Source organism: Protopterus annectens, chromosome 1.part1 (genome assembly GCF_019279795.1).
Source record: "Protopterus annectens isolate FY-2018-M chromosome 1.part1, PAN1.0, whole genome shotgun sequence".
Classification (NCBI taxonomy): domain Eukaryota; kingdom Metazoa; phylum Chordata; order Ceratodontiformes; family Protopteridae; genus Protopterus; species Protopterus annectens.
The window spans coordinates 548,997,610-549,018,762 of record NC_056726.1 but is presented as its reverse complement, the minus strand read 5'-3'; the positions used below and the strand labels follow the sequence as shown (position 1 = coordinate 549,018,762).

The window sequence follows — 21,153 nt, the reverse complement described above, 5'->3', positions numbered from 1 at the left end:
CTTTGTAAGACTTTACACCACTAATACTAAGGAGTTATAGTCTGCCTGTAAATGGCATCTTTGTAAGACTTTACACCACTAATACTAAGGAGTTATAGTCTGCCTGTAAATGGCATCTTTGTAAGACTTTACACCACTAATACTAAGGAGTTATAGTCTGCCTGTAAATGGCATCTTTGTAAGACTTTACACCACTAATACTAAGGAGTTATAGTCTGCCTGTAAATGGCATCTTTGTAAGACTTTACACCACTAATACTAAGGAGTTATAGTCTGCCTGTAAATGGCATCTTTGTAAGACTTTACACCACTAATACTAAGGAGTTATAGTCTGCCTGTAAATGGCATCTTTGTAAGACTTTACACCACTAATACTAAGGAGTTATAGTCTGCCTGTAAATGGCATCTTTGTAAGACTTTACACCACTAATACTAAGGAGTTATAGTCTGCCTGTAAATGGCATCTTTGTAAGACTTTACACCACTAATACTAAGGAGTTATAGTCTGCCTGTAAATGGCATCTTTGTAAGACTTTACACCACTAATACTAAGGAGTTATAGTCTGCCTGTAAATGGCATCTTTGTAAGACTTTACACCACTAATACTAAGGAGTTATAGTCTGCCTGTAAATGGCATCTTTGTAAGACTTTACACCACTAATACTAAGGAGTTATAGTCTGCCTGTAAATGGCATCTTTGTAAGACTTTACACCACTAATACTAAGGAGTTATAGTCTGCCTGTAAATGGCATCTTTGTAAGACTTTACACCACTAATACTAAGGAGTTATAGTCTGCCTGTAAATGGCATCTTTGTAAGACTTTACACCACTAATACTAAGGAGTTATAGTCTGCCTGTAAATGGCATCTTTGTAAGACTTTACACCACTAATACTAAGGAGTTATAGTCTGCCTGTAAATGGCATCTTTGTAAGACTTTACACCACTAATACTAAGGAGTTATAGTCTGCCTGTAAATGGCATCTTTGTAAGACTTTACACCACTAATACTAAGGAGTTATAGTCTGCCTGTAAATGGCATCTTTGTAAGACTTTACACCACTAATACTAAGGAGTTATAGTCTGCCTGTAAATGGCATCTTTGTAAGACTTTACACCACTAATACTAAGGAGTTATAGTCTGCCTGTAAATGGCATCTTTGTAAGACTTTACACCACTAATACTAAGGAGTTATAGTCTGCCTGTAAATGGCATCTTTGTAAGACTTTACACCACTAATACTAAGGAGTTATAGTCTGCCTGTAAATGGCATCTTTGTAAGACTTTACACCACTAATACTAAGGAGTTATAGTCTGCCTGTAAATGGCATCTTTGTAAGACTTTACACCACTAATACTAAGGAGTTATAGTCTGCCTGTAAATGGCATCTTTGTAAGACTTTACACCACTAATACTAAGGAGTTATAGTCTGCCTGTAAATGGCATCTTTGTAAGACTTTACACCACTAATACTAAGGAGTTATAGTCTGCCTGTAAATGGCATCTTTGTAAGACTTTACACCACTAATACTAAGGAGTTATAGTCTGCCTGTAAATGGCATCTTTGTAAGACTTTACACCACTAATACTAAGGAGTTATAGTCTGCCTGTAAATGGCATCTTTGTAAGACTTTACACCACTAATACTAAGGAGTTATAGTCTGCCTGTAAATGGCATCTTTGTAAGACTTTACACCACTAATACTAAGGAGTTATAGTCTGCCTGTAAATGGCATCTTTGTAAGACTTTACACCACTAATACTAAGGAGTTATAGTCTGCCTGTAAATGGCATCTTTGTAAGACTTTACACCACTAATACTAAGGAGTTATAGTCTGCCTGTAAATGGCATCTTTGTAAGACTTTACACCACTAATACTAAGGAGTTATAGTCTGCCTGTAAATGGCATCTTTGTAAGACTTTACACCACTAATACTAAGGAGTTATAGTCTGCCTGTAAATGGCATCTTTGTAAGACTTTACACCACTAATACTAAGGAGTTATAGTCTGCCTGTAAATGGCATCTTTGTAAGACTTTACACCACTAATACTAAGGAGTTATAGTCTGCCTGTAAATGGCATCTTTGTAAGACTTTACACCACTAATACTAAGGAGTTATAGTCTGCCTGTAAATGGCATCTTTGTAAGACTTTACACCACTAATACTAAGGAGTTATAGTCTGCCTGTAAATGGCATCTTTGTAAGACTTTACACCACTAATACTAAGGAGTTATAGTCTGCCTGTAAATGGCATCTTTGTAAGACTTTACACCACTAATACTAAGGAGTTATAGTCTGCCTGTAAATGGCATCTTTGTAAGACTTTACACCACTAATACTAAGGAGTTATAGTCTGCCTGTAAATGGCATCTTTGTAAGACTTTACACCACTAATACTAAGGAGTTATAGTCTGCCTGTAAATGGCATCTTTGTAAGACTTTACACCACTAATACTAAGGAGTTATAGTCTGCCTGTAAATGGCATCTTTGTAAGACTTTACACCACTAATACTAAGGAGTTATAGTCTGCCTGTAAATGGCATCTTTGTAAGACTTTACACCACTAATACTAAGGAGTTATAGTCTGCCTGTAAATGGCATCTTTGTAAGACTTTACACCACTAATACTAAGGAGTTATAGTCTGCCTGTAAATGGCATCTTTGTAAGACTTTACACCACTAATACTAAGGAGTTATAGTCTGCCTGTAAATGGCATCTTTGTAAGACTTTACACCACTAATACTAAGGAGTTATAGTCTGCCTGTAAATGGCATCTTTGTAAGACTTTACACCACTAATACTAAGGAGTTATAGTCTGCCTGTAAATGGCATCTTTGTAAGACTTTACACCACTAATACTAAGGAGTTATAGTCTGCCTGTAAATGGCATCTTTGTAAGACTTTACACCACTAATACTAAGGAGTTATAGTCTGCCTGTAAATGGCATCTTTGTAAGACTTTACACCACTAATACTAAGGAGTTATAGTCTGCCTGTAAATGGCATCTTTGTAAGACTTTACACCACTAATACTAAGGAGTTATAGTCTGCCTGTAAATGGCATCTTTGTAAGACTTTACACCACTAATACTAAGGAGTTATAGTCTGCCTGTAAATGGCATCTTTGTAAGACTTTACACCACTAATACTAAGGAGTTATAGTCTGCCTGTAAATGGCATCTTTGTAAGACTTTACACCACTAATACTAAGGAGTTATAGTCTGCCTGTAAATGGCATCTTTGTAAGACTTTACACCACTAATACTAAGGAGTTATAGTCTGCCTGTAAATGGCATCTTTGTAAGACTTTACACCACTAATACTAAGGAGTTATAGTCTGCCTGTAAATGGCATCTTTGTAAGACTTTACACCACTAATACTAAGGAGTTATAGTCTGCCTGTAAATGGCATCTTTGTAAGACTTTACACCACTAATACTAAGGAGTTATAGTCTGCCTGTAAATGGCATCTTTGTAAGACTTTACACCACTAATACTAAGGAGTTATAGTCTGCCTGTAAATGGCATCTTTGTAAGACTTTACACCACTAATACTAAGGAGTTATAGTCTGCCTGTAAATGGCATCTTTGTAAGACTTTACACCACTAATACTAAGGAGTTATAGTCTGCCTGTAAATGGCATCTTTGTAAGACTTTACACCACTAATACTAAGGAGTTATAGTCTGCCTGTAAATGGCATCTTTGTAAGACTTTACACCACTAATACTAAGGAGTTATAGTCTGCCTGTAAATGGCATCTTTGTAAGACTTTACACCACTAATACTAAGGAGTTATAGTCTGCCTGTAAATGGCATCTTTGTAAGACTTTACACCACTAATACTAAGGAGTTATAGTCTGCCTGTAAATGGCATCTTTGTAAGACTTTACACCACTAATACTAAGGAGTTATAGTCTGCCTGTAAATGGCATCTTTGTAAGACTTTACACCACTAATACTAAGGAGTTATAGTCTGCCTGTAAATGGCATCTTTGTAAGACTTTACACCACTAATACTAAGGAGTTATAGTCTGCCTGCCTAAATGGCATCTTTGTAAGACTTTACACCACTAATACTAAGGAGTTATAGTCTGCCTGTAAATGGCATCTTTGTAAGACTTTACACCACTAATACTAAGGAGTTATAGTCTGCCTGTAAATGGCATCTTTGTAAGACTTTACACCACTAATACTAAGGAGTTATAGTCTGCCTGTAAATGGCATCTTTGTAAGACTTTACACCACTAATACTAAGGAGTTATAGTCTGCCTGTAAATGGCATCTTTGTAAGACTTTACACCACTAATACTAAGGAGTTATAGTCTGCCTGTAAATGGCATCTTTGTAAGACTTTACACCACTAATACTAAGGAGTTATAGTCTGCCTGTAAATGGCATCTTTGTAAGACTTTACACCACTAATACTAAGGAGTTATAGTCTGCCTGTAAATGGCATCTTTGTAAGACTTTACACCACTAATACTAAGGAGTTATAGTCTGCCTGTAAATGGCATCTTTGTAAGACTTTACACCATTAATACTAAGGAGTTATAGTCTGCCTGTAAATGGCATCTTTGTAAGACTTTACACCACTAATACTAAGGAGTTATAGTCTGCCTGTAAATGGCATCTTTGTAAGACTTTACACCATTAATACTAAGGAGTTATCGTCTGCCTGTAAATGGCATCTTTGCAAGACTTTCTTTTTGTGCTATTTAAGTGTCTGTTTTGTCTGTCAGTGCTGGATATGAACCACTGCTTTGTTGCGTGGGTTAGAGAGAAAGAAAGGGTAAGAGATGTTTGATATGTTTAGGTTCTGAGAGCACACCATGGGAATGCATAGCTAAGCTTCTTAAGATCCTCACAATTCAATAGCCTAGTAAGTATCCATGAACCCATGAGATCACTTGCAGGCAGGTTTTGAGCATAGAGAACATTGAGTGCCTGAAAATGTGGTAACGTTCTAAAGAATCTGATCCTTTTAAGTGAGTTACATACGTTTGCATTATAAAAACCTTGCTTTCAATGTCTTTTGCCTTGTTTGACCTGTATATCTCTCAGCATAATGTGGACTGTGGAGGAATGCATTTTGGCAATCAAATGGAGGTACTTTTAAGGGCATGTATCATACAAAAAGCACAGTCTCCAACATGTAATACACTGTCCAGGCAACTACAACAAATTTGGTAAGTGGTCAAAACTATTTTGTTTAATATGGCAGTGTAACATTTTTTAAAATAAGGCTAGCTGTGACTGTATTGAACACTAAGGACTTATAGTGAGGGTAAGGCAGTGCTATCAGTTATTGTTTTTGTGTGACACAGTAAAGTATAGGAAAGGGTTTCTGTTAATCGGAGAAAAAAGATCAGCTTTATATAAAATACTTTTTTCTGTTGGCAGACAGATTAATGCCATAACTGGGTGCTCTTGTTTTTTTGTTTTTTCTTGTAGGCTCTCCCTAGGATTTAATGTACCTCCTTTGGAAATCAAGCTCATTCTAAGTAATGAAAACTTATCAGAAGGGATTAAAATGATCAAAAGTGTGCGGAACATATTGCATAATATAAACCAAAATACATCTTAATAAACAATCTGTATTGTTCACTTACAATAGTTACAACATTTTTGACTATACCCATCTTGCGATTACCAACGAACACTTTAAGCTTTTTCAAGAGGGCTTTAAATTTGTACTGACTTGTGGTTTTGATGTAGCTAATTATTTTGCCGAGTTAAAATTATTCACCAGTAAACTAAATTTAGAAATATGTTTTCATGAGAAAAGGAGCGAGAAACTAGTTACAGAAACTAATACATTAGACATATTTCAGGTTAAAAGGAAAAGTAGTTTTAACCCACAAATATACCCCTTAATATTTTCAAAAAGGCTGTTATGGATGATATTTATTCGCTAGACAAGGGTATCAAAAATCAGTATTATCACAACAATTTAACCACACAGGAAAGAAAGTTACTGAGTGATTGATGTAAAGATACCGCTATTCGTATTATGAAGCCTGATAAGGGAGGAGGAACAGTTTTGTACAACTCTTTAGATTATTACAACACTGACTCCTATATACCCATTTCAAAAAACAAAATTAATATTAGATACCATCAGACTGATCTGCTATTAGATTACTTTACTTGTAGAAGACTAATTGAGGAAAATTAAAATTTTCTTAAAATCACTGAACCCATCATCCCCACCATTTTTGGGATCTCCAAAATTCATAAGGATCTCAATAATCCCCTGTTTAGACCAGTAGTAGCTGCTCAGGGTTCTAAAACCTGACCATTGGCTATCTTAGTTGAAGGTGTCTTAGATCGATTTATGACACCATCCAACAACTTTTAAATAACTTGTGGGATTTCCTAGGTCAATTAAAATGTACATTATGGAAAGAAAATTTGATATAATTCAGAATTGATATTATTGACTTATTTTTAGTTATTCCCAATGAGGATGGAATAGAAATGCTTCAAAACAGCTTGACTATTATAAGGTTTTTCCCAATGACAAATTGACCTTTTTAGGGAATTAACATCTCTTATTCTCAATAAAACATTATATTTCAAGAAAAATAGTTCTTTAAATAAACAAATCAAGGGGGTTGTTGCTATGGGCGCTGCCTGTGCTCTAATATTTGTAAACTTGGTGCTATTAGATTTGGAAAGAACTTAAATTTTTAATAGTGTATTTTCCAAATATATCAGTATGTACCTTAGGTTCCTGAATGATATCTTGGCTAGGCTTATATAGGCCCCAGGGCTGATAGCCAAGTACCTACCTATGAACCTATGATTGATGAATTTATGAATTATTTGAATAACACTACATAATTCCTAAAGTTAACATCACAAGTTGAGAGGAAAAGTATTAATTATCTTGACACTTTGATTTGTCAGTTTGTTTTAGGAAACCTACCTTCAGTAACATGTACCTACATTTTTCTAGTTGCCACCCTTTGTTTCAGAACAACAGTTTAAAAAAAAAAAGGCAATGCATTAGCGTGGCCAGGATGACCTCTAATAAGACCTTATTAATGAACTTGTTTCCAGTATATTCGTTTCTAGTGGTTACCCTGAAGACTGAGTGCACAACATAGCGGGAGAAGTATAACTGTAATGGGGTGGGAAATACAAATGCACAATATAGCTGGAGAAGTATTACTGGAATGGGGTGGGAAATACAAACCTTAATTAGGAGGGGGATAACCCAAAAAGGACAAGAGGGAGGACTTTAAGAATAGTTCCTCACTGAAAAAAATTGAACTTGCCATGGTTATAGAATATAACTGTAGTAAAGACATTAAACATATAGTGGGGAACAAATGGAATATTTTTAAGGCAGACACTGTGATTTATAAATACTTTGGCAGAGAACAGATATTTACATACAAAACTACACGATTATAAATATTTTTGAACTGGAACAGAATTCTATTCAAAGTGTGGACAGTCAGACAGGAGGTATGTCAAAGTGTGTTTTTTTGTAAACAAAGTGCATTCATTTTAGATGTCAACACATTAATTAAAAATAATGCAGCTAGAACCAGGGTAGATTTTCATAGAGAGAACTATCAAACTAAAACCATGATGCATTTAAAAAACTTCTCGTATTGCCCAGCATTTCATGCGGGCAAAACAGAAAGACAGTGATGTAACAGAATATATGAACATTTGTATGACAGTAAGAACAAAAATGATAACAATGCATTATATAAACACTCACTATGCTGTATTAATTTTGACAGATTTTAATTTGGGTTACTTGAAAAAATTACAATTAAACCCTCAAGGGGGGATTGTCAATCTAGACTTGAACAGAAAGAATTTTTGTGGCAGTTTAAAGTTGAATGCCAATAATGCACCAGGTTTAAATGAGTTTTTGCCCATCCAGCCATTGTTAAATTGAATGCTATGAAATTAAAGTATTTAGAAGGGGTTTCAACACATATTTGTTAAGATGTTATTAGTTCATGTACAACAGTTTTGTCTCATACTTTTTTATATATATTGTTCCTACTGCTTTATGGTGATGGGTACGTTATTTCAAGATTTTATCAAATAATTCCAGTGATTAGTAGATTTAATTGACATTAATTAGGAATGTTTTGTATAAAAAGACTGGGTAGGGTGGTATGATTTTATTCTGATGAAGTCCTATTAACACGATGAAATTGCTCAAAAAAAAATTTTCTTTTTAAAGATATAAGCAGTTGGGTATTTACCTCTTCCAATGTTATCTTTATTTTATCTCATTCTGAGTCATGAAAACGTATCAAAAGGCATTAAATTGATCAAAAGTGTATGGAACACATTTTGTAATATAAAAACCAAAATAGATCTTAATAAACAATCTGTATTTTTTTCAAATATACTTAAATGCATTTCTGAATTTAGCTATTTTGTTTCGGTAGCAATTTCAAATACCAGTACTACTGCTTGCTTTATTCATCCACTGTTATTTTGCATATTTATTTATACTCCGAATATGCACAAAATTATTTACCAAGGAATGGAAGACTCTAAAAGGTCAGTGAGATACACTGCCAGAATATTGTAATCTGAAGACACTACACAGTTCAACAATGGGATCTATAATGAACAGGGCCAGGTTGTATTTTACTCATGACCATAAAAGAGGGTTGTTGACTAAAGTAGTGTGAACTCCTTAAGGCTTGACCCCCCCCATCCCCCCTGTGTTCATATATTCTTTCCATGCTTGAGGCTAAGTGACATCATCAAGAAGCTCTACCTCATCACTCAGTACTGAGTACAATCATTTAGTTAAAACCTCAAAGTGTGATTGTTTTCAACAACATGTTTGAGAACTGTATACAAGAACATGGTGGCAAATGAAATACCGGTTGATTACTGTAATTAATTTATCATTTAAGGCAGTTTTATTGACGAGTTGAAGTTTTTTTTTTTTTTTTTTTTTGCTAAAATTGTAACAATTTGCGTTACAAGATCAAGCCTGGGATCATGTTAATAAGCTGGATTCTGAAACCTTCCAATTAGCTGTCAGGCTCCTACTGTGGGTCAAGCTAAGGAATAATAACAAGCTGGGTCATAAACAAGCAAAATGTGTGAAAAAGAGGGCATTATTGGGGTACCACCCAGGGTGTTCTGAGACAATACAATTGTGTATACTTACCATAAATGTAGATATTCGAGTGTATTCACTGTTGCAGTCATTACATTTGGGTAATCTGCTGACAGGTTGCCCTCAGTCGGCCTGATTAACAAAGTCTTGGGTCCTGCGTCGGTTGCTGTCCCTTCTTCCATGATGTCAGGTCATCAGGGGTATAAAACATGCAGCTGACACCATTTTATCAGTTTTTCTTGCCCCAAATGTCAGGTGCCCCCATAATGGGAAGCAATTATATACAAAGTTACACCTCCAACAAAAAGCAAATACTCCAGAAAGTTTTAAGCATAGTAAATATGAATAGAGATATGGAAAAAAGAAGTCAGGGGGCTGGAGGGAGGGTAACCAGGACTGCAACAGTGAGAACACTCGAACATCTACATTTATGGTAAAGTGTACACAACTGTACTATGTTCTTCATATTTCACTGTTGCAGTCATTACATTTGGGTAGATTCCCAAAGCTATGGTTGGGAAGAGGAGTCTATACAGCATTAGGGTCATGTATAAGGCCCTGCAAGACAGCAGTGGCAAAGCCAGCTCTGGATTTAGAGAAAATTGGTAAATGATAATGCTTGGTGAAAGTATGTACAGAGCTCCAGTTAGCAGCTTCTAGGATGTCCCTGGTAGGAACACCTCTGAGAAAGGCTGCAGAATTAGATGCAGCCCTGGTGGAGTGAGATCTGATCCCCTGGGGTGGATAGGTTTTCCATGGTGCCTATAGCAGAAATGAATGCAATGGCTTATCCATTTAGAAATGGTTTGTTTTGAAATAGCCTTCCCCTCTGCCCCTGCAGCAAATGGTACCAGCAGTTGTTCCGATTTTCTTCGAGGTTTAGTCCTGTCCAAGTAGAATCTAAGTTGTCTGTGCACACCCAAGGAATGCAGAATCCATTCTCCTTTGTTCTGTGGATTGGGAAAGAAGGTTAGCAAATGAATGGACTGATTAAGAGCCACACTGGAAACCACCTTAGGCATGAAGGATGGATTGGTCCTCAGAGATACCATGTCCACATGAAAGATGATGAAAGGCTCCACTGCCATAAGGGCCTGTAATTCAGATATCCTTCATGCTGAAGTAATTGCTAAAAGGAAGGCTGTTTTCCAAGAAAGAAATTTTAAATCTGCAGTAGCAGCTCCCTCGAAAGGAGGTAGAGTGAGTTTCTCCAAAACAAAGTAAAGGTCCCAGGCAGGGGTTGGAGTGCTCCTGTGTGGTCTCAAATTTTTTGCCCCTCTGAGATACTGCTTGTGCAGAGGATGAGAGAAGAGGGGAGGCTCTGAGTTATAATAAGATGAAATAGCTGAGGTGTTGATTTTAATGGAGAAAAAGGACAGGCCCTTGTGAAGCATCTCAGCTAAGTATTGCAAAATCTGAGGTAAACTGGGTGCTGCTGTGCTCACCCCTAAAGATTGGTTCCAGGCAGAGAATCTTTTCCATTTGTCAGCATAAGATTTTCTGGTACTAGGTCTCCTTGTCTCCAAGATGACATCCATCACAGGTTTGCTGAGGGATGATGAGGGATGATGGTGAATTTAAGTGATTAGCCAGGCTGCAAGGTTCAATGTCGGTAGCTGAGGGTGCAGAATTTGGTTATCCTGCTAAGACAGCAGGGAAGGGGTCTGAGGTAGGTGCCATGGAGATAATTATGACACACTGTGCAGGAGGGGGTACCAGTGTTGGCGCGGCCAGTTTGGAGCAATCAAAAATCATCCTTGGTTTGATCTGTTTGACTTTTAGTAGAACTCTGGAGGGCAGAGGCAATGGGGGGAAGGCATAGACTGATAGGTTTTTCCAGCTGAAGGACAGAGCATCCACTTTCCAGGCTTGTTTCTGGGGATTCCTTGTGCAAAACTTGTCCAACTGGTAGTTCTGGGGGAAGGCAAATAGATCTGTGTCTGGGCTCCCCCATTCGCTTGTCAACATGTTGAAAATCCGTGGTTCCAGTTTCCACTCGTGTGGGTCCATGAGGTTTCTGCTTAGTCCATCTACCAGTGTATTCAATTTTCCTGGCAGGAATTGAGCTTGTAGATGTACTTGGTAGCTCAAGGCTGTGTTCCACAATGCCATGGCTAGTCTGCAGAGTAGGTAGGAATGTGTACCCCCCTGCTTGTTTATGTACCACATAACCTTGCTGTTGTCCGTCTTTACCATTAGTTGTCCTGGATGAATGTAGTCCTTGAAGGCTGTCAGAGCATTCTGTACAGCTAACATTTCTTTTTGATTGATATGTAGGTGCATTTGATTTGGGTTCCATTTACCCTGAATGCACTTCCCTGCCAGGTGAGCCCACCATGCATAGTCTGATGCATCTATAGTTATGGTTTGGGCGGCAGGGGGGTAGTGTGAATGGTAGTCCCTTGTTTTGGTGGCAGGCCTCTGCCCACCATAGGAACTCCAGGCGTAGGTAAGGTATGATAGGAATCATTGTTTCCAGGCTGTGACAATGTTGACTCAATAAACTTTTTAGATACCACTGTAGTTTCCTCATATGCAGTCTTGCATATGGAATTAGAAGAATGCAAGAGGCCATGAACCCCAAGGCTTGCAGTATTTGTCTTGCAGACAGCAGGGTTTTTGTGGTCACTTGTTTGAAGTAAGTTACCAAATGAATTTGCTTTTCTGGCATGAGGAAATCCATCTGGGCAGTTGTATTCAAGCTTGCACCCAGGAATGTAATCTGTTGACAGGGTACCAGTTGTGATTTCTTTTCGTTTATAGGTACCTCAGAGAAGTTAGAAACCTTTTTACAAACACCAGATGATTTAAAAGTATGCCCTGGTTTTCTGCCTGAATTAGACAATCGTCCAGGTATGGATATATTTGAATATTTCTTTGCCTGCAAAATGCAATAACTGGAGCCAGGCACTTTGTGAATACCCTGGGCACAGTAGACAAACCAAAGGGCAGTGCAGAGAACTGATAATACAAGTAGCCTGCTTTGAAGCATAGGTATCTTCTGCAAGATTCCCTGATTGGGATGTGCAGGTAAGCTTCTTTTAAATCTAGAGTTAACAACCAGGCGTCTTTGCCTAGCATAGGAAGTAATTGGTGAAGAATCAGCATCTTGAACTTTGGAATCTCCAGAAAGGTGTTTAGAGTAGATAGGTCCAGGATTGGACACAATGATTTGTCTTTTCTGGATACCAGAAAAAGCCTGGAGTAGAAACCTTGTCCCTTTTCCTCTTCTGGTACCAGTTGAATAACCCCATGCTTAAGGGGGAAAGTACTTGTTTTTGAACCTCTGCCCACTGATTTGGGGGCAGGTCTGGCCACCCGTTTGGTGTTGGCAATGTGTGGAAATTAAATCTGTATCCCTAGGGCACTATATTTAAAAACCCATTTGTCCTGCGTTAAGAGTTCCCAGTTCTTTGCATGAAGAGCAATCTTTCCCCCAAAGGGGCAGTCAAAAGATAAGTGCTTGTGAATTTTAAAAGGAAGTCATTGACACAGTTTACCATAGGGGGGGGGGGGGTTCTTGTTATTTCCAGATTTGGAAGTAGAGACCCCCCCCCCCACTGCTTAGTTCTGAGAATCCCCTGGGACTGAAACCTGGGGTTTATGCTGTGACTGGGTTTGGCTTTCAGAGGACCTGGAAGGGACTGGAAAGGACCAATTCTTAGTAGGCCAGTGCCTACTAAATCTTGGAGGTTGCACTTGTAAAAAATCTTTAACAGTTTGCATAGATTTAGCTTTATCTTCCATCTTTTTAAGAACTTCTTCAGCCTTATTGCCAAACAGGTGGTCCTGATTTAAAGGAGCATCCAACATTTTAGCTTTAACATGATGAGGCAAAGATTGCTCCTTAAGCCAAGCATGTCTTCTAAGCACAGACCCATTAAATGCAGCCCTGCAAGAGGCCTCTAAAGAATCAAAACCACATTGCAAAGTATGTTTTCCAATTTGTTCAGCAGAATGCATTAAATCCTGTAAATCTTTATTTTCCACACAGTCAGGAATCAACATCATTTTCTGTTTAAGCAGTCCAATAATATACTGTTGATATTTTAACATATGAAATTGGCAGTTTAAAGCTCTGATTGCCAAGGTTGCAGAAGTATAAACCTTTTTACCCCATCTATCCAGCACCCTGGAATCTCTATGAGAAGGGGTAGGATTTTTAGCAGTAGAAGCCTTAATGCCCTTGGGCCCCTGAGAAATAGTTTCTGGATCTGCAACAGGATTTTTGAAAAGAAACTTGTGGGACTCAGGAACCCTGTAGTATCTGTCAGGTTTACTAGCAGCCAGAGGCAGGGAATCAGGGGCCAAACTGGATTCCGAGAACACATCATCAACAATGTCAAGTACAGGAGGTACAGCCAAAGGCCTATGCTGAGGTAGAAGGAAATCCCTAAGCCTCTTCTTTGAATCAGAAAATTCCTGGCTTTCCCATTGGAAATGCTCCCTTAAAGTATGTAAAGTTTCCCCAAAAGAAAAATCCTCAGGAGGGGAAGCAGAGGGAATGGAATCCTCTGCTTCAGAATCCTCATAGGTATGTATGGACAAATCCAGGTCATCAGAAGAGTCAGAAGAAACAGAATCCTGATCAGAAGATTCATGATCAAGCTCAGTCCTAAGCCTCTTAGAGGGGGGGGGGGGGTTGACTACCCCTGATTAGAGTAATTAGATCTTCAGCCATTTTTATCATTTGTTTTTTAGGCATAGGGGCACGGGCATCGGTTTTTTAGACATGGATCAAGATTTAGGCCTTAGTAATGAAGGCGGTGTCAATTTAATATGCAAGTCTGTAGGCCTGACTACACCCTCAGAAGCTGATGCCTGCACAGCGGCTCCGGACCCATCCAAGGTAGAGACATCCGCAGGTTCCATAGTTGAAGTTTCTGGCGGCATACTGGTCTCCGAATGGGTCTCAGTAGAGGCCTGCAAATCAGAATCAGCAGGTATCAGGGACTGCAAAAGCGCCTCACTGAGTACTTGCAAACTGGTGACTGGCTTAGGAGAAGCGTCATCGGCAGTTTTGGACCTCGGCGTTTTTTCAGAATCCCGGCAGTCGGATGGCTAACCGACAACATTTCTGGATAATTAAACCGAGAACCAAAATATTTAGAGACAAAAATATACCGACGACAGATAGTGCACTGATTAAATAAGGAACAAAACCGATAGCAAGGTACGTTGTGGTCAGGGCCTAGGCAAGGAATAGAATATGCATGAAAATCTTTATGAGGTATTTGCTTTCCACAAGTAATGCAATTATTAACTTTTACTGACATCAGTAAGGAGCAAGAAAAAGTTTCCCCAATGGGGAACTTAGCTTTAAGTTGAAGACTTTGGTTCTGAAATTCGAAAATGAAAATTTCAGGAGTCGGCCAACTGGCACTTGCGAACTGCTTCTGCTTTGGGCACCACACGGCAAGAAAGACTGATAAAATGGAGTCGGCTGCATGTTTTATACCCCCTGACGACCTGACGTCATGGAAGAAGGGACAGCAACCGAAGCAGGACCCAAGACTTTTTTAATCAGGCTGACTGAGGGCAACCTTCCAGCAGATTACCCAAATGTAATGACTGCAACAGTGAAATACGAAGGGCCTCTGCACCCCTGGATGGCCCAGCATTTACTCAATAACACCAACCTGGAGGGTATTCTTACCTTAGAAAATGGACTACTTTTTAAATGAAATAACAGAGAATACAGCAGTTATATTTGTGTTTTTATTGCTTTTAATACAATTCTGGCATAAAATCATCCCATTTATTTCCTACAGTGTATTATTTTCATGCTGTAAATATTTTTTCCTTACAGGTTTAATATGCAACACTGTAACAGGATGGTAAACAAATTATTTGAACAAAATATGTTTTAAAGGTTTTTTTCTATATTCTTAGTTGTCATCTCTGTTGATTGTATATGTTCTTTTGGGGTCTATATCATTTCATCGAAACTCCAACTCCATGAATACCTATTCACCGACCCCTATTCAGCGAACTACCCTTTTATTGAATGTACAAATCAGTGAACGTCTTCCCGGGTAACTAATTTAATAAGCCAACATACCAAGCAATAACCACTGTAGTACAACAAACTCAAAGTGGGGGGCTATGCCACCCATACTCCCCAAACCCAATGTGGGGGAATGCAACCCCCACCCCGCTCCTACTTGTATATACCAAATCCAGGATCACACTACAGTGGGGGAAAGGGCAAATTTCCACCTGTCGGCCAACTAACTCAGTGCCACTGGAAAAAAGTTCATTGATCTGAAAGTTTGATAACAGGATGTTCACTGAATATGGGGTTGATGAAGAGGTATTTGCTAAATTGGAGTTTTAATTAACTAATACAGACCTGTTCTTTTGTTACCCTTTTTAGTGATGTAATAAACTATCTAAAAACTCAAACCAGGAAAGAAACAACTTAAACTAAAACCAAGACTGTCGACCAGAAAGAAACCACTCCATACATGTAAAGTTGTATTTAAGCACTTTTGTTTGCTCACTTTATTATAGCAATGAACTTTATCAGAAGTCAAAATACTGACTTTGTACACAGGTTAAATAACTGTAGTATTGACTGAAACTTGGTAGGGGAGGTACCGAGTGGGGGCACGCCTCCTCTACCTTTTTCATTTGAGAATACATTTGATGTCCAGGTTACAATTGAGCTCAGTGGGCTTGTCCACGCTTAGATCTATTTGCCATTTGAGTTCTCTGATGTCTAGCAGAGGGTTGCTGTCATTACAGAATGGGGAGACTTTTTCCAAGACTAGGAACTTGGAAGGATGTATGGGAGCTACCCAATGTGCTGTGTCTGACCAAGGCTTTAGTGTTGTCCAGCCTTTTAATTGCCTGGAAGTGTTCCCTTATACTATTACTGAGTTTGCAGGTAAGTCATGCCAACATAGAATGCTTTGCTGTGGGTACAGCTCCTCAGGTACACTATGTTGGTGGTACTGCAATCATATCTTTGGGTGAAGCGAATAGGGGCCTTCCTGGTTGCCATCATGAAGGAAGTACCCTCATGAATGAATGGGCGACAGGTGCAGTGGCCACAAGGGTGCCTACCGGAGGTGGGCAGTTTCTTGCCTTGACCCCTTGGTAGTTCCGTGTTCTAGCCAAATGTACTATGTGCATCAGTTACATCTTTGTACTTCTGTCACTATATCTACAAGAATACAGATGAGCATGTACCAAACTGCATACCCCACCATGCTCCCACCTGGCAGTGCCACTATGTCAGACTACTGGGGCATTAGGGACCTCAGTGAGGAAATGTCACACTAAGCCACTGCGCATCTGGTGCCTCATTGGGATGCCTAATTTATAGGGCAACACAGTGGTACAGCAGGTAATGCTGTTGCCTCACACCAAGAGGTTCTCAGGTTCAATTCTCAGCTGAAATGCCTACTGTGCATAGTCTACAAATCCTCCCTGTGTTCACTTGGCTTTTCTCTGGGTGCTCTGGTTTCCTCCCAAATTCCAAAGCCATGCAGTAGGTAGATTGGACACTCTAAATTGGCCATAGTATGTGTGAATGTGCATGTGTATGTATGTGCAGTATGAAAGAACAACCATGGCAGGGCTAGCTATCCAGTGGTTTCAACTTTGGCTTGAGATGATTGCCACTGCTGAAGTTACCCTAAAACCACATGTGTAAAAATGGGAAAGGGGGTTGCAGATGATGGATGGACAACTGTGGCTCATCTTTATGAATCACATTTTGTAGTTTACATTCCCTTAGCAACACAGTAAAAGTCAGTGGTGAGTTGCTACACATTTTCTGATTTTGCCCAGAGGTCATCTGAACAATAATATGGTTATCATGTTTATGACTCAAGATCAGGATGTCTGTGTATTATAATGTACTAGTGGTTATTTAATGTATTAGTACTATTTGTGGATTGCAAAGTGGTGCAGCGGTTGCATTGTCACCTCACAGCAAGAGGTTCTCCAGTTCGATTCTTGGCTGGGGTACCTTCTGTGTGGAGTCAGCATGCCCTACCAGCATTCGTATGGGTTTCCTTCGGGTGCTCTGGTTTCCTACCACATTACAAAGGCATGTGTGCGTAGCTTTACTCCCTGGGCCTCCTCTGGAAATTGGCTTTGTTCCAAGTCGGACTTTCTCAGTAAACAAATATTAAATAAATAATAAATAAAATAAATATTAAATAAAATAAATACTAGAATATGTTGTGAGTTACACAATTCACTTTCTGTCAATCAATTTGTTAGAATGAGTAGCTTACACACAGCAAGAACAAGTGCTGTGCTTAAGCCAAATACAAGCAAACACAATTAGCATATGTTCTTAGTGAACAAATACTTCTAAATGGCAACATACAGATCCTTTTGAAAAAATATGTTTTGGGTCCTTACTCAACAACTGTTTTCTGCTAACTTGAAATGTTATTCATAAAAGAGATTCCACAATGAAAACAACAGGAGAGAGGCATGAACATTTAATTCTATGCATTTCCAAAGTCAGTTTATATACTCTAAAAATATCTATCAGTGCTAACTTATGTCCTCACCTCCAGCTTGAGATGACTGTCGCATACTTGCATATGAGACACGTAAACATGCAATTATTACAAAAAACGTGAGTTGCGAAATACCTACAGTCAAAGCCAAAAAAAAAGACAAAACCTCTGTATAACCTCTATTTGCAAAGACAGAAAAAGAATAAAACTCTGCTCTACCCTGGCAGTCAAATTCAGAAAAAGATAAAACCTCTACACTACCCCTGGCACTCAAAGCCACAGAGGGACACAACCTCTGCATTAGCCCAAGCTAAAAGGGCAAAAACTAATAAATGATTAATCATCTCTTTACACTTGTGTATGCTACGTAACTCACATGCCTCAGGTGGGGGAACAAAAATAAAATTTGCAATCTTAAAGCATGTTATTATACACAACTTGGCTGTCAGCTCTACAAGGATTTACTGATGACTGATCATCTACTCCCTCTACCCATTTTCATAGTGAGTAAATCTATACATTACCCACACACACATTATGCATTACAGCTGCAATAATGTACACCTACATAACTGCTTTAACCAATGAAATGTCTGTGATTTTAGACTCATTTTATAAACCTCTGTGATTCCTTGACTTTCAAAAGCAGATAAAAATGGGCCAAAATAAATTACAGAGCAGGAAATGAATACCAGAGACCTTCAGCTTCAATGCATCAAGGTACAGCATACACCAAGAAATGAAGTAACGGGCTGGGAAAAATGAAGGTACAGAAATGAGGCACAGACATTAATGACCATTCCAGGTAGTAGCTGCTAACAGTACTACTCTTAAATGGGGGTGTCCCTGAAAAGATCTTGCTGTGTACTCTATGGAGGTACAAACGTAGTATTAGTATATTTAGAGATCAGAAGAGGGAGTGGGCAGATAAAAGCTCCACACTAGGATGTGCAGATAAGTACAAATGTTTTGCAAAAGCATTAAAATATATACACTGATATTACATTATGACATATCTCCCTATGTGCCGAAGTCAGTGGATCAAAAATCTGTTGCTTTATTTCTAACACCTGGAGATTCAGTGAAGCACTAAATATATATATGTGCATATATTATGATTCATTATGCTCCTGGATTCCAGAGGTTTTCATCTATTTAACTAGAATAGATAATCTTACTATTTACAGGATTCAGTATCCAGCAATCTGTCATTATGACATTACGGTTACTCAGGTAAGTGTATGCGCAGACAGATACTCACTATTTTCTCCTTCAGGCAGTAAGATTGAAAACTCTTGGAAATGATATCTGCATACTGTAAAAGCACCTTGCCGATTGTCTGAAGAGAAGAAAAAAGACAATAGCTTAGACTGCCTGCGTGATGAAAAGATGTGAGCAAACCAATGCATAAATTATATTAGCATATACAATCTGCAAAACAGAATATTTACAGTACTGTATAACTGTACTTGTCATCACTTATACATATCCCACTTGGTCTGGAGATCTCTGGTTGCATTTTTTCCAAACAGAAGGGAACCGTTTCCATAGTACAAAACTACGCTTTTGAAAACATTACCACTATATGCATGCACGGGCAAGGTTTGGTTAAACTCAAGTAAAATGAAGAGACCCTCAACTCTCCTCATTCTAAACAGGTTTACTAGATGTGCATATCCACAAAGATTAGTAATATGTGTGTGTGTGTGTGTGTGTGTGTGTGTGTGTGTGTGTGTGTGTGTGTGTGTGTGTGTGTGTGTGTGTGTGTCAGAAGGGGATCTTTCTGTACAAGTCTAAGGTGATGGTTAAACAAGAGCAAGAAACAGCCCCTAAAAAAGGCAGAAAGCAAACTATAGTTTTCTATAGCTGGGCTAGTTCCCATGTTTAATACAGTCATCTCCAAAGTTGCTCCTCAAAGCACTTTAATGGTTTTGTTCAATCATCTTACTTTTTTGGTTTTATAATAGCTTCAGCCAAGTGGGTCTTCACTCCATTTCTCACCATTCTCAGTTATGTCACAGTGCTCACTTTGTCTGTAATGAACAAAGCTAACCATTACACAAGTGTGTGTGTGTGTGTGTGTGTGTGTGTGTGTGTGTGTGTGTGTGTGTCTCTATCTATACTTTCTAAAATATCAAGCCAAATAAAACATAGCTCTTTAATATGTACTGCAAAACCACTAAAATCAACAACAGTCAAAGACTTTAAAATAAATCTGCTGAAAGCGGCAAATATGAAGACATTCTTCTGAAGAACATATTCAGGGTGAAATTACTAATGCATTTACTAATTGGTATGTGAGTCTGCTGTGTTAGAGTGTAGATAATAAATTCAGCCATAAAGCTAGAGTGAGATAGAATATAATTTTCTGCTGCCATAGCAACAAGGAAAAGTCACATGTTTCTAAACATCTGTGAGTACTAAAATACACTTTCTGGAGCTTACTGAAACAGTAACTATCTTGAATATGGGGAAAAAATCTCATTAGTATATTAACATTCTGTCTCGAAGGACATAATGTTTCCCCCATCTGCTCTCTCACTTTGTACTTTTGCCTTATATGAGTGTGGAGCATATAACATGCTGTATCATGTCAAAACAAATCATTTATATTACACTGGGACTTCTGCTAAGGCAGCAGTGATAAAGAGAGTAAAATTCAAAAATGTCATAATATAACTTTAAAGAAATCCATTCATTACAACGAATAATAAATAGTTTATGGTGCAAAATGAAATCATGTCAGCTTCAGAAATGGAGCATAACCACTCTCAAAGTTAGTCTATAATCCATTTCATACTCTCTCATGACATTTTACTTCTATTTAACTTAGTAGAGAGATACATTATGGGTTGAGATTTGCAAAATCAATTTTAAGATAATATCATAAACTGGTCTGAGGGAATTAGAATTCTCAAGTACTGCTTCTAGAAATTATCACCAAAATTGGATGTGGCCTTAAGGTAGACACTGACATTTTTAAACAGCAATTCCCATCACATACTTCAAGTAGTACCCACAGCCATCTGTAACTGGCTACCAGTATGCACTTATTCATTAACTGGTGGAATGAAATTGTAGAGTTATGGGAAGGATAGGCAATGACGGGCAATTGCAAATGCCTGAAATATAGAAAACTAAAGAATCTCTTTTCTGATGAATTCTCTTATCTCTGCAAATGATGTACTGCAAACACTCCTCAAAAGAATTCAGTTGTCATTCTGCCTTCTCACAAGCACCTTAAAATTAAATGCAACTACATTTCCCCTAGTCAATATATATGGATTTTATAAAATCCCTTGTATGTGCATACATGGAAATAAAACTTCACTGCTTATATTTTTGAGAGGGCGGATTATAAAAATAGAAAAAGACATGCACTTAGCATTTCTTTATTTACCAAATTATGAAGTGCAAATACAGTAAATAACAGACAAAGATAAACTGGATATCAGCAAAACCATTCTGCTAAGCATAAACCCCCAAAGTATCTCCATTGCCTACACATCCCATCCCCAATGCAAAATAGCGAGGGGAGGGGGGAAA

The 21,153-nt window shown here is 38.3% G+C and overlaps 1 protein-coding gene across 9 annotated transcripts in view; it reads right to left on the bottom strand.

The window, feature by feature from the left end:
* LOC122806326 (protein unc-13 homolog B-like) overlaps window positions 1–21,153 on the bottom strand; it is a 2,554,726-nt gene that overhangs the window by 604,688 nt on the left and 1,928,885 nt on the right. For all 9 annotated transcript variants that reach the window (XM_044076650.1, XM_044076675.1, XM_044076685.1 and 6 more), the window contains one exon: window positions 18,869–18,946. In XM_044076650.1, the coding sequence (XP_043932585.1) occupies window positions 18,869–18,946 (78 nt within the window). The remainder of the gene's footprint in view (window positions 1–18,868; window positions 18,947–21,153) is intronic.